Source organism: Carcharhinus amblyrhynchos, chromosome 14, assembly GCF_965287045.1.
Source record: "Carcharhinus amblyrhynchos chromosome 14, sCarAmb.v2.hapA, whole genome shotgun sequence".
Lineage (NCBI taxonomy): Eukaryota > Metazoa > Chordata > Chondrichthyes > Carcharhiniformes > Carcharhinidae > Carcharhinus > Carcharhinus amblyrhynchos.
Genome location: NC_137337.1, coordinates 54,190,906 through 54,205,541, shown reverse-complemented (window position 1 = coordinate 54,205,541; position 14,636 = coordinate 54,190,906). Strand labels below are relative to the sequence as shown.

The 14,636-nt window shown below is 43.5% G+C and overlaps 1 protein-coding gene across 2 annotated transcripts in view; it reads left to right on the top strand.

The window, feature by feature from the left end:
* scfd1 (sec1 family domain containing 1) overlaps positions 1-14,636 on the top strand; it is a 262,452-nt gene that overhangs the window by 242,806 nt on the left and 5,010 nt on the right. For both annotated transcript variants that reach the window (XM_080202894.1, XM_080202895.1), the window contains exon 24: positions 9,911-9,979. In XM_080202894.1, the coding sequence (XP_080059020.1) occupies positions 9,911-9,979 (69 nt within the window). The remainder of the gene's footprint in view (positions 1-9,910; positions 9,980-14,636) is intronic.

Genomic DNA, 14,636 nt, shown 5'->3' with positions numbered 1-14,636 from the left:
ATGTCACACAATCTGTAACCCCCATGACTTGCCTTGGCTTGCAAAATCTCACTAACTGCCCTGTCTGGAGACAATACATATCTCTTTAACCTGTGCTTAACCCTCTCTCCACTGAAATTGTCTGTACCTTTAAGACTTGCTTACCTGTAAAGACTCACATTCCAATCATTATTTTGTAAATTGAGTTTGTGTCTTCATATGTTCTGTTTGTGAACAGAACTCCCACTTACCTGATGAAGAAGCAACGCTCCGAAAGCTAGTGCCTTTTGCTATCAAATAATCCTGTTGGACCTTAACCTTGAGACTTCTTACTGTGACCTCCCCTGTAGCCAGTGAGGATACAAAGATTTCTCTCAAGGCTCCAGCAATTTCTTCCCTTGCCTCTCTCAGTATTCTCAGATATATCCCATTAGGCCCTGAGGACTTGTCTACCGTAATGTTTCTCAAGCGTCCTAATACCACCTTTTTGATCTCAACATGACCCAAATTATCCTCACACCCTTTCTCAGACTCATCATCCACCAAATCCTTCTCTTTGGTGAATAAGTACTCATTTAATACCTTGCCCATTTCCTCTGGCTCCACACACAGATTCCCTCCCCTATCCTTGAGTGGGCCAACCCTCTCCCTGGCTACCTTCTTGCTGTTTATGTACAGAGCCTTGGGACTTTCTAAAGAACGAAGAAAATTACAGCACAGCGACTTCACCTTCTGCACCAGTCTGCCATGAGGGACCTTGTCAAAGGCCTTGCTAAAGTACATGTAGACAACATGCACTGCCATCGTCTACCTTCTTGGTTACCCCTTGAAAAGACTCAATCAAATTCATGAGATATGATTTTATCCACTGACAAAGCCGTACTGACTGTCCCTAATCAGCCCTTGTCTCTCTAAATGCTTATAGATCCTGTCTCTCAGAATATCTCCCAACAATCACCCACTACAGATGTTAGGCTCACCGGCCTGTAGTTCCCAGACTTTCCCTTGCAGCCCTTCTTAAACAAAGACACAACATTTGCGATCCTCCAGTCTTCAGGCATCTCACCTGTGGCTGTCGTGATTCAAATATCTCTGCTAGGGGACCCGCAATTTCCCCCCTAGTCTCCCACAACGTCCTGGGGCACACTTCATTGGGTCCTGGGGACTTATCTACCTTGATGCGCCTTAAGACATCCAGCATTTCCTTCTTTGTAACATGTACACTGTTCAAAATATCACCATTTATTCCCCCAAGTTCCCAAACACCCATACCTTTCAACAGTAAATACTGATGAGAAATATTCGTTTAGGATCTCACCCATCTCTTGTGGAAATGCACATAGATCTTGTTGGTCCTTCTCTCTCCCTAATTACTCTTTTGCCCTTTATGTGTTTGCTCTTTGGTTCTCCTGTGCTTTATCTGCCAAAACAATCACTTGTCCCATTTTTGCCCTCCTGATTTCTCTCTCAACTCTACTCTTACACCTTTATACTTTTCAGCCACTTGATCCTAGCAGCCTGTGCATGTCACATGCTTCCTCCTCCTCCTTGGTCAGGCCCTCAATATCCTGAGTCATCCAGGGTTCCCTCCTTCTACCAGCCTTGCTCTTCACTCTAAAAGGAATGTGCTTTTCCTGAACTCTGGTTAACACGTTTTTGAAAGCTTCCCACTGGTCACCCTCTTATAGAAAGGATATTATCAAACTAGGAAGAGTGCAGAAAAGATTTACGAGGACCTCGGTGTCCATGTGCATAGATCCCTGAAAGTTGGCACCCAGGTTGATAGGGTTGCTAAGAAGGCGTACAGTGTGTTAGCTTTTATTGGTAGAGGGATTGAGTTTCAGAGCCATGAGGTCTGTAAAAACTCTGGTGCAGCCACACTTGGAGTATTGCATATAGTTCTGGTCGCCGCATTATAAGAAGGATGTGGAAGCATTGGAAAGGGTGCAGAGAAGATTTATGGTATGGTGGGAAGGTCTTATGAGGAAAGGCTGAGGGACTTGAGGCTGTTTTTGTTAGAGAGAAGGTTAAGAGGTGACTTAATAGAGGCATATAAGATGATCAGAGGATTAGATAGGCTGGACAGTGAGAGCCTTTTTCCTCGGATGGAGATGGCTTGTACGAGGGGACATAGCTGTAAATTGAAGGGTGATAGATATAGGACAGATGTCAGATGTAGGTTCTTTTTTCAGAGAGTAACAAGGGCATGGAATGCCCTGCCTGCAACAGTAGTGGACTCGCTAACTTCAAGGGCATTTAAATGGTCATTGGATAAGCGTATGGATAATATTGGAATAGTATCGGTTAGATGGGCTTTAGATTGGTTTCACAGGTCGGCGCAACATCGAGGGCTGAAGGGCCTGTACTGTGCTGTAATGTTCTATGTTCTAGGATGACGTTCTAGGAAAGACGTAGAAGCTATTGAAAGGGTACAGAGGAGATTTACAAGGATGTTGCCTGGACTGGGAGGCATGCCTCATGAAGTTAGGTTGAGGGAGCTGGGTCTCTTTTCCCTGGAGAGACGAAGGTTGAGAGGCGACCTGATAGAGGTTTATAAAATGTTGAGAGGAATTGATAGGGTGGATTCTCAGAGGCTATTTCCCCGGGTTGAAATGGTCGCTACGAGAGGACACAGATTTAAGGTGTGGGGAGGAAAGTACAGAAGTGATGTTAGGGGTAAGTTTTTCACTCAGAGGGTGGTGAGTGAGTGGAATCGGCTGCCATCAGTGGTGGTGGAGGCGAACTCGCTGGGGTCTTTTAAAAGACTTCTGGATGAGTATATGGGGTTTTATGGGATTGGGGGTTATAGATAGGTGTTGATGTGATCGGCGCAACTCGTGGGCCGAAGGGCCTGTTTGTGCTGTAGTGTTCTATGTTCTATGATAACGGGACTTGATGGTTTCAGTTATTAGGAGAGGCTTGATAGCGTCTGGAGCGTAGAAGGCTGAAGGGTGACCTCATTGAGGTCTATAAAGTAATGAGGGGCATAAATCAGCTAGATAATCAATATCTTTTCCCAAAGGTAGGGGAATCTAAAATTAGAGGACATAGGTTTAAGGTGAGGGGAGAGATACAGAAGGGTCCAGAGGGGCCATTTTTTCACAGAGGGTGGTGAGTGTCTGGAATAAGCTGCCAGTGGTAGTCGTAGAGGCGGGTACAATTTTGTGTTCTAAAAAGTGTTTAGACAGTTACACAGGTCAGATGGATATAGAGGGATATGGGCCAAATGTGGGCAGTTGGGACTAACTTAAGGGTTTTAAATAAAGGGCAGCATGGGCAAGTTGGGCCAAAAGGCCCGTTTCCATGCTTTAAGCGTCTGATTCTATGACTTACCAGCAGTCCCTTTGCCTGCCAACAGACTCCCCTAATCAACTTTTGAAACTTCCTGTCTAATACCATCAAACTTGGCCTTGTCCCAATTTAGAATTTTAACTTTTGGGCCAGACCTATCATTCTCCACAGCCATCTTAAAACTAATGGAGTTATGGTCACTGATCCCAAGGTGATCCCTCACTACTTCTTGTCACTTGCCCTTCCGGTTAATAATAAATATATCAGGAAAAACAAGTTTGCCAACACTGGCCCCTAGGGAATTCCACTGTAACCTTCCTCCAGCCCATAAAATGTAGCTTTACCATAATATGCTGTTTCCTGTCACTTAGGCACTTTCGTACCCATATTGCTACCTTCCCCTTTATTTCATGAGCTATAACTTTGCTCGCAAATCTGTTGCACGGCACTGAATCAAATACCATTTGGAGCCCCACGTATACCATATGAATAGCATTTCCCTTATTAGTCTTCTCTGTTAGCTTTTCAAAAACCTTAACCCTGACACCATGGAGGTAACACACCATTTTGGATTCACACCTGCAGCCACAGGGAGTGCCTGTCTGTTCTATTAACTATTGAATCACCAGTCTTTCTTGTACCCTTCCCGTACAGCTATCCATGGCGCCATGGAGTTGGCCCTGGCTGCGCTTCCTAGGTGACCCATCACTTTCATCAAACTCAACTGAGTACTGATTAGGATGCACTTGGGACTCCTGCTCTACCTGTCTGCTTTTAGTTGACTGTCTGGTGGTTACCTATTCCCTCATTTCCTGCATACTCTAAACTATGAATTATCTATTGTGAATAGGTTGGGAAAATTAGCATATTGATATCATTGCAGCATTCCATCGAAACCATTCATAATGTAGTTTGTTTGAACAAAGCATTCACATAACAGTAAAAAGTAGGATACTTAATATTGTGCTAGTCAGTAAACTTCTAGTTAACAGTATTATTGTATGAGAGCTCTTAAAAGTTGTTTTATAATGGAAATTTGGTGTTGACCTGCCTCTGTTAGGTACAAAGATACATGCATATGTACAAGGTGCGCCACATAATAAATCATTGGTGTCGGTCAGATTTGCTAATTTGGTTTTTTATTGCATAGTTTCAGAGACTGTAGTATAAAATGAAAAAGATCTTGTGTGAAACACCATCTGAATTTTTTAAAAGGCGCCTATTAATAAACTCTTCCAGGGCCTCAGATAAACAAATTTAATCAAATACTCTCATTTTTCAAACTAAAGTTAACATTTAAAATATTAAAAAGGACAGCAAACTGGAATAAATAGAGATGAAGGGGAATTTGATCAGGTAGCCGAATATCCATTGTAGAGAACATGTTAAAATCTGTTATTAGGTGTGTGAAAATTCAGCACTTAGAAAATCGTAGTATGTTCAGCATGGACTATTGAAAGGGTGGAGTGGATTGTATTTGACATTACTATTAATTTTTTTGAGATTGCAACTAGCAGGATGCATAAAGAGAAACCAGTGCACAGAATGTATTTGGATTTTCAAAAGTATCCAATAAGGTACGGTAGTGCAGTGGTTAGCAGTGCTGCTTTACAGCTCCAGGGTCCTGGGTTCTGGGTTCAATTCTCGGTTCGGGTCACTGTCTGTGTGGCCCCTTAGTGCCCAGCGTAGCGAGGTTATAGGGATTAGTGGGTGTAATGTGTAGGGATATGGGCTTAGGGCCTGGGTGGGATTGTATTCGGTGCAGACTCGATGGGCCGAAGGGCCTCTTTCTGCACTGTAGGGTTCTATGATCTATGAAGGTGGCACGCAAAATTAGGACTCATGTGGTTGGAGGGATAATGGCAAGGATCAGTGCTTGGGCCCCAGCTATTTAAAATCTAATTCATTGATTTAGAAGAGGAAATCAAGTGTAAAGTATCCAATTTTGTTGATAAAACATTAGATGGAAAAGTTAGCTGGGAGGAGGAAGCAAAGGGATCTTGACAAGTTCAATGAGGAGGAAAGAATGTGGCAGATGGTTTATAATGTAGAGAAGTGTGAAATTGCTCACTTTGATGGGAAGAATAAGAAAGCAGACTTGTTTAAATGGTGAGATTGGTAAATGTTGGTATTGAGGAAGATCTTGTACATGAATCACAGAAATTCAGCATGGCAGGTTTGGCAGTTATGAAGCAATTGACATGGTAGCTTTTATTCTTGTACTGCAATCGCTTTGTAATTAAGACATGTTACTGCAATTATATAGGATCTTAGTGGAACTACATATGAAATATGTGTCTAGTTTTAGTGTCCTTACACAAGGAAGGATGGACTTGGAGGGAGTAAGATGTAGGTAGACTGATTTCGAGGATGAATGAATTGTCCTATGAGGAGTGTGCATATCATAATCTGTGGTTGCAAAGCTTATGTTTTTTCAGTCAGTCCCTTTATTATGAAAATGAAATTGAGAAAAGAAAATGACCTTCCCAGTTTAGGAAAGTAAAACATCTGGACAAACAAACCAGTTGCGGCTAAATGAAGGGCTGCAGAGCTATCCAGCTCAATAGTGGAAGTTGATGGTTCTCACAATGAAGCTGAAGAAGATAGAAGCTAAATCCAGTAGCTGTTTAAAACCCAGAATCAACATTAAAGTATAGGGGGTGGAGGGTGGTTTCCGCTCTTGTGGAATCAAACATTCTTCAGTTTTAAATTGTGGAATCTTAGGGCTTCATTCTTTTGGTTAATAACTGGGATTTTGGATTTCTTCTATTTAGTTACTGGTTTCCACCAAGATTGTAAGACAAGACTTAGACCTATATTCCCTAGAGTTTAGAAGAATACGAGTTGACCTCATGGTAAAAATATCTAAAATTCTTAAGGGGCTTGACTGGGTAGATGCTTCGGAGGCTGTTTCCCCAGCTGAGTACAGAACTCAGGGTCACAGTCTCAGAATAAGGGGTTAACAACTTAGGACTGAGGTGAGTAACATTTTTTTCACTCAAAGTTGCTAGTCTTTGGAATTCTCCGCCTTCGAGAACTGTGAATGGTCAATTATTGAGTATATTACGGATGTTGGGATGATATAGGATGATGATGTTGAAATTAAAAAAAAGCTGTGATTGTATTGAATGGTAAAAGATGCTTGAAGATGCAAATGGCCTACTCCTCTTCATGTTCTTTCATGTTAACATTATTATGGGAAATCTGTTCTTGATATTGGAATATATTGCAATGTTAGTTTTCAATTCACATCATTCAAGTATCATATAATTATTTTCTGTCTTGATTAATAAACCATGTGCTGGGTAATCTGTGACTATATTTATTACAACTTTGTAGATAGGTTGTACCGTACGTGATAGTACTGAGTGGAAGTACAGTTTTTAGAGATTCATAGGCTTTAGAACATAGAACATTACAGCGCAGAACAGGCCCTTCGGCCCACGATGTTGCGCCGACCAGTTACAAAAACAATGACCCACTAGCCTATACCAATCCCTTTTCGTCCATAAACCTATCCAGAGATCTCTTAAACGCCCCCAAACTAGACGCATTTACAACTGCAGCAGGCAGGGCATTCCAATCCCTCACCACCCGCTGGGTAAAGAACCTACCCCTGACATCCGTCCTGTAGCTACCCCCCCTTAATTTAAAGCCATGCCCCCTCGTGCTAGCTTTCTCCATCCGAGGAAAAAGGCTATCACTATCCACCCTATCTAAACCTCTAATCATCTTATATGTTTCAATAAGATCCCCTCTTAGCCGCCTTCTTTCCAACGAAAACAACCCTAAATCCCTCAGTCTCTCCTCATAGGACCTCCCCACCATACCAGGCAACATCCTAGTAAACCTCCTCTGCACCCTCTCCAACGCCTCCACATCCTTCTTGTAATGCGGGGACCAGAACTGCACACAGTACTCCAAGTGCGGCCGCACTAGAGTAGTGTACAGTTGCAACATTACACTGCGACTCCTAAATTCAATCCCCCTACCAATAAACGCCAAGACACCGTACGCCTTCTTAACAACCTTATCTACTTGATTCCCAACTTTCAGGGATCTATGTACACACACACCTAGATCCCTCTGTTCATCCACACTATTCAAAGTCCTCCCGTTAGCCCTATACTCGACACATCTGTTGCTCCTACCAAAGTGAATTACCTCACACTTCTCCGCATTAAATTCCATCCGCCACCTCTCGGCCCAGCTCTGCAACCTATCTAAGTCTCCCTGCAGACTATGACACCCTTCCTCACAATCTACCACACCTCCAACTTTGGTGTCATCAGCAAATTTACTAATCCACCCAACTATACCCTCATCCAGATCATTAATAAAAATTACAAACAACAGTGGCCCCAAAACAGATCCCTGAGGCACACCACTCGTAACTGTACTCCATGATGAATATTTACCATCCACCACCACCCTCTGTCTCCTATCTGATAGCCAATTCCTGATCCAACTTCCTAGATTACCCACAATCCCATACATCTGCATTTTCTGCAGAAGCCTACCATGGTGAACCTTATCGAACGCCTTACTAAAATCCATGTATACCACGTCAACTGCCTTGCCCCCATCCACCTCTTTGGTCACCTTCTCAAAAAACTCAATAAGGTTAGTAAGGCACGACCTACCCGCTACAAAACCATGCTGACTATTTCTAATCAATTCATTACACTCCAAATAACTATAAATCCTATCCCTAATAATTTTTTCTAAAACCTTGCCCACAACAGAAGTAAGACTCACCGGTCTATAATTCCCGGCAAAGTCTCTGTTCCCCTTCTTAAACAATGGGACAACATTCGCTATCCTCCAATCCTCCGGGACTACACCAGAGACCAATGACGACCTGAAGATCTGAGCCAGAGGCTCTGCAATCACCTCTCTAGCCTCCCAGAGAATCCTAGGGTAGATCCCATCCGGACCAGGGGACTTATCTATTTTCAGCCCCTCAAGAATTTCCAGCACATCCCCTTTATCAACCGTAATACTGTCTATTTTACACCCCTGCAACCCAATGTCCTCCTCAGCTATATTCATGTCCCCCTGCGTGAACACCGAAGAGAAATATTGGTTCAATACTTCTCCAATCTCCTCCGGTTCCACACACAACTTCCCCCTGCTGTCTGTAACTGGCCCTAATCTTGCCCTGACCAACCTTCTGTTCTTGACATACCTATAGAACGCCTTAGGATTCTCCTTAATCCTATCAGCCAAAGTCTTCTCATGTCCTCTTTTAGCCCTTCTCAACTCACTCTTCAACTCCCTCCTAGCCAATCTAAAGCTTTCTAGCTTTCTTTGGCGGCACGTACAAGGAAGAACCATGGAGTGTGTGACCTGCAGGGATGGTTGGAGTCTGTCAAGGGTGGCAGATGTGTGGGAACACTATTATCCACATGATCCCCTCCAAGACGCACTGACTTGGAACTATATCCATTATTCTTTTCCTGTCATTGGATCAATATCTTCAAACTGCGTTCCTACCAGCATTGTGGTGTTCCTGCACCAGATGGACTGAACAAAGAACCCTGCAGCACAGAAACGGGCCCTTCCACCCATCAAGCCTGCGCTGGCAAATGACGTCTTTCTAAACTAAAACCCTTTTGCCTCTGCATGGCCCTATTCCCTACCTATCCATACATCTTGTCAAGATGCCTCTGAAATATTGCTTTTGTATCTGTTCCAACACCACCTCTGGCTGTGCATTCCAGGCACTTACCATCCTCCATTTCTAAAAAAAAACTTGCCCCTCACATCTACTTTAAATTTCCCCCTTTTACCTTAAACCTATGTCTTCTAGTAATTGACATTCCACCCTGGAAAAAGGCTCCTGACTACCCATTCTACCCATGCCTCTCATAATTTTGTAAACTTGTCAGGCTGCCCCTCAGCCTCCAGTGTTCAAGTGAAAAAACACCAAGTTTGTCCAATCTCTCCTATCATAGCTAATACCCTCCAAACCAGGCAATATCCTGGTAAACCTTTCTGGGTCTTCTACAAAGCCTCCACATTCTTCTAATAGTGTGGTGACTAGAACTGTATGCAGTATTCCAAATGTGGCCTAACTAAAGTTCTATACAGATGACTTGCCAATTTTTATGCTTTACGCCTCAACTAACAAAGGCATGCATACCATATGCCCCCTTGACCACCTTATCCACTTGTGTTGCCACTTACAGGGAACTGTGGACCTTTACACCTAGATCCTGCTATGTTAACTGCAGCAGGTCAAGAAGGAATCTCACTGTCACCTTTTCAAGGGTGATTAAGAATGGGCAACAAATGGTGGCCCAGCCAGTGATGCCCATGTCCTCTGAATGAATAAATTTTTAAAAAATGCCAAACATTCCCAAACTCCAGATTCAACACACAGTTTGCCTGTATGATTTTTAAGTGTTGGATGATGAGTAAGTATTCAAGTGCATGAAGAATTTTTTGACTCTGCAGTATTGATGTGCAAGACATTCAGATATAAGGATTTTCTGAATATGTTTTTAAAGTATATAATTAAAAATGTTTCTCATGCTGAAGCAGCTATTTTAATATGAAGCTTTTTCAGGAACTTAGTGCATGACCTCATTTTAAGTTCATTTTAAGGAGTAAATTAATTTCTTTTGTTTCTATTCAGAATAAACCTGGTAAACATGTGTTATATGGCTGCAGTGAACTATTCAACGCTGGTCAATTCCTGAAGCAGGTATTGTATTTTACTTAATTAAGCTATAGCATATGGTATTGATTAAAAAGTAGATAAACACAAGACTTATGTAAAGATAATTGGTTCTGAGGTTCACTCTATAATAACCCCATGGAGGTGAAAGCCCTGTCACCAAGATATTTAATTTACGCCATCCATCTATACACAGCCAGCTGTACAGTTGCTCCCTGCTGAAATGCAGGCTGGGAGTCTGACATACCTGCTTTAAATAGGGAGCATGAGGCTCCCTGATTTAACCATCAATTAGGACTCATCAGGTATCTCTTTTGCACATGAGGATTCATCAGATATCTCAATTCATAGGAGGACTCATCAGGTATTTATTTTGATACCAACCAAATAAACGCACTCAAATTAACTTAAGGACAAATTAAAAGGGGCAGCTCCCCAAAAGGAGGGGGAATAGCCTGAACCAAAATCTAATCACAAAGGAAAGTTAAAACATCAAATCAAAATGTGATTATCGGGGTTTATAATGCACCCCAGCCCCTGTGGTGCCCAGCAGGCGCGGAAGGCGTTGACTGCACTGTGGACACTGCATGCTCCCTTTCCAGGGACACCTGGCCATGAATGTAGTTGCGGTAGAGGGGCAGGCATTCGGGATGGACAACCCCGTCGATTGCCTGCTGCCTGGACCTATTGATGGCGTGCCTCGCCAGGCGCAGGAGCAGGTTCACAAGGAGGTCGCAATCCCGACCCGCCCCTCTCCGCACCAGGTGCCCGAAAAATGCCATGGAGAGATTTGAACCCAGGTCCCCAGAACATGAGCTGAGTGTCTGGATTAATAGTCCAGCAATGATACCACTAGGCCATCATGGCCAATGGAGGACTTATCAGGTACTTCTTTTTGGGTACCAGTTAATTATACAGAATCAAATTAACTCAGTGACAATTTAAAAGGGGCAGCTCCCCAAAAGGAAGGAGAACAGCTTGAATGAAAAATCAAGTCACAAAGGAAACTTAAAACATCAAATCATAAGACTCATCAGGTAGCTCTTTTTAATATCAACCAAACAAACTCAAATTAACTTTAGAGATAAATGGAAAAGGGCAGCTCCCCAAAAGGAGGGGGAACGGTCCAAGACTCATCAGGTAGTTCTTTCATGTACCTAACAAGTAAAACAAACTCAAATTAACTTAAGGACAAATTAAGAGGGGCAGCCCCCCAAAAAGGAAGGGGGGACGGCCCGAACAGAAACCAAAGTCCAAAAGAAACTTAAAACATTAAATCAAAATGTGATTGTAAGGGTCTATAACACACCCCAGCCCCTGCGGTGCCCAGCAGGTGCGGAAGGCACCAACTGTGCCCGTGGACACCGCGTGCTCCCTCTCCAGGGACACCTGGCCGCGAACGTAGTCGCGGTAGAGTGGCAGACAGTCGGGATGGACAATCCCGTCGATCACCCGCTGCCTGGACCTATTGATGGCGTGTCTCGCCAGGTGCAGGAGTAGGTTCACAAGGAGGTCGCAATTCCGACCTGCCCCTCTCCGCACCAGGTGCCCAAAAAATGCCATGGAGAGATTTGAACCCAGGTCCCCAGAACATGAGCTGAGTGTCTGGATTAATAGTCCAGCAGTGATACCACCGGGCCATCATGGCCATGGAGGACTTATCAGGTAGTTCATACTCTTGCAAGCCAACCTCATTAGCCTGGCTGAAATCGTCACACACCCTTTTTTCAAAAAAGTCACTGGTTTCTAATATTAGTATTTAAATGCTTAGAGAGAATTAATTTCTTAATCAGTCCAATTAAGTTTCTGTTACCATAGTATGCTGTTGATCACACTGCTACCAGAGGTAGTTTGAGTTTGAAATCAATCAATCAGGTGGAGGGGGTTAAGCTTTGTTTTGTTGGATACGGTCATTGGGACTTGCCATGGATGTTACTGTCACTTGTGAGAACAAATCTGAGTTTAACACAGATCTTACTGTCGGCTGCTATGAGTTGCTTCAATGTTAGCGGAGTTTTTGATAGTGGTTAACGCTGCAAAATCATCAAAAAAAACTGTTATACTTTTGATCTTATGGAGCAAAGTGCATGAGATGAACATTGTCAAGTTGCTGCCTGAGCAGCTCTGTCAGAGATGTCCTAGGACTCCAATTATTAGTCCTCTCAACAAGTGCAACCTTCTGTGACAGAAGTGAATCCCACACATGGGGTATTTTGCCATTGATATTTGTTTTTCCAACTTTGGTGAATTGGACCAAGTGTAGTGTGTTAAAATTCACAGATAACACTAAGACGTGTGGCAGAGCAAAATGTGCAGAGGACGTTGAAAGCCTGCAAAGGGATATAGATAGTCTGTGAGTGGGCGAGGGTCTGGCAGACAGTGTACAATGTTGGTAAATGTGAGGTCATCTGTTTTGGTAGGAATAACAGCAAAATGGGCTATTATTTAAATGGTAAAAAAATTGCAACATGCTGCTGTGCAGAGGGACCTGGGTGTCCTTGTGCAAGAATCACAAGGAGATGGTTTGCAGGTGCAACAGGTAATTAAGAAAGCAAATGGAATTTTGTCCTTTGTTAGAGGGATGGAGTTTAAAAACAGCAAGGTTATGTTGCAGCTGTATAAGGTGCTGGTGAGGCCACACCTGGAATACTGTGCATAGTTTTGGTCTTCTTACTTGAGAAAGGATGTACTGACAGAGGAGATTCACTAGGTTGATTCCAGACTTGAGAGGATTGACTTATGAGGAGAGACTGAGTAGATTGGGGCTATACTCATTAGATTTCAGAAGAATGAGGAGAGATCTTATAGAAACATATAGGATTAAGAAGGAAATAGATAAGATAGAAGCAGGGAAGTTGTTTCCACTGGCAGGTGAAACTAGAACTAGGGAGCATAGCCTCAAAATAATGGGAAGCAGATTTAGGACTGAGTTGAGGAGGAACTTCTTCACACAAAGGGTTGCGAGTCTGTGGAATTCCCTGCCCAGTGAAGCAGTTGAGGCTACCTCATTGAATATTTTTAAGGCAAAGATAGATCAATTTTTGAACAATAAAGGAATTAAGGGATATGGTGAACAGGTGGGTAAGTGGAGCTGAGTCCATGAAAAGATCTGTCATGTTCTTATTGAATGGTGGGGCAGGCTCGAAGGGCCAGATGGCCTACTTCCAGTTCTTATTAGAAAATCAGAATATTATTTAAATGGGAAGGGAATGCTGCAATATAGAGGGATCAGGTGTCCTTGTCAGTGAAGCACAAGAAGTCCACTGCTCAAAAAGTGTGGTGGAGATGAAACAGGAAATTACAGACTGGTGAGTCTCACGTCAGTGGTAGGGAAACTACTGGAGAAAATTCTAAAGGAGAGAATTGATATCCACATGGAAAAGCATGGATTAATTAGGGACAGTCAGCGTAGCTTTGTCAGAGGGATGTCATTTATTAGAATTTTTCAAAAATATTTCAAAAATTTTTCAAAAATTTTCATAAATGACCTGGATGAGGAAGTGGAGGGATGGGTAAGTAAGTTCGCTGATGACACAAAGGTTGGTCGTGTTGTGGATGGTCTGGAAGGATGGCAAAAGTTGCAGCAGGACATAGATAGGATGCAGGACTGGGCGGAGAAGTGGCAGATGGACTTCAACGCGGATAAATGTGTAGTCGTCCATTTTGGCAGAACCAACGGGATGAACGAGTACACTATCAAGGGCAGAAGTCTGAGTAGTCAAGAAGGCGTACGGTGCCTTGGCGTTTATTGGTAGGGGGATTGAATTTAGGAGTCGCAGTGTAATGTTGCAACTGTACACTACTCTAGTGCGGCCGCACTTGGAGTACTGTGTGCAGTTCTGGTCCCCGCATTACAAGAAGGATGTGGAGGCGTTGGAGAGGGTGCAGAGGAGGTTTACTAGGATGTTGCCTGGTATGGTGGGGAGGTCCTATGAGGAGAGACTGAGGGATTTAAGGTTGTTTTCGTTGGAAAGAAGGCGGCTAAGAGGGGATCTTATTGAAACATATAAGATGATTAGAGGTTTAGATAGGGTGGATAGTGATAGCCTTTTTCCTCGGATGGAGAAAGCTAGCACGAGGGGGCATGGCTTTAAATTAAGGGGGGGTAGCTACAGGACGGATGTCAGGGGTAGGTTCTTTACCCAGCGGGTGGTGAGGGAGTGGAATGCCCTGCCTGCTGCAGTTGTAAATGCGTCTAGTTTGGGGGCGTTTAAGAGATCTCTGGATAGGTTTATGGACGAAAAGGGATTGGTATAGGCTAGTGGGTCATTGTTTTTGTAACTGGTCGGCGCAACATCGTGGGCCGAAGGGCCTGTTCTGCGCTGTAATGTTCTATGTTCTATGTTCTATGTTTAGTGTTGAAGAGCAGAAGGATCTTGGGGTCCGGGTCCACAGGACTCTTAAATCGGCCTCGCAGGTGGAGGAGGTGGTCAAGAAGGCGTATGGTGTACTGGCCTTCATTAATCGAGGGATTGAGTTTAGGAGTCGGGAGGTAATGCTGCAACTTTATAAGACCCTTGTCAGGCCTCATTTAGAGTATTGTGCGCAGTTCTGGTCGCCTCACTATAGGAAAGATGTAGAAGCTATTGAGAGGGTACAGAGGAGATTTACAAGGATGTTGCCTGGACTGGGAGGCATGCCTTATGAAGTTAGGTTGAGGGAGCTGGGACTCTTTTCCCTGGAG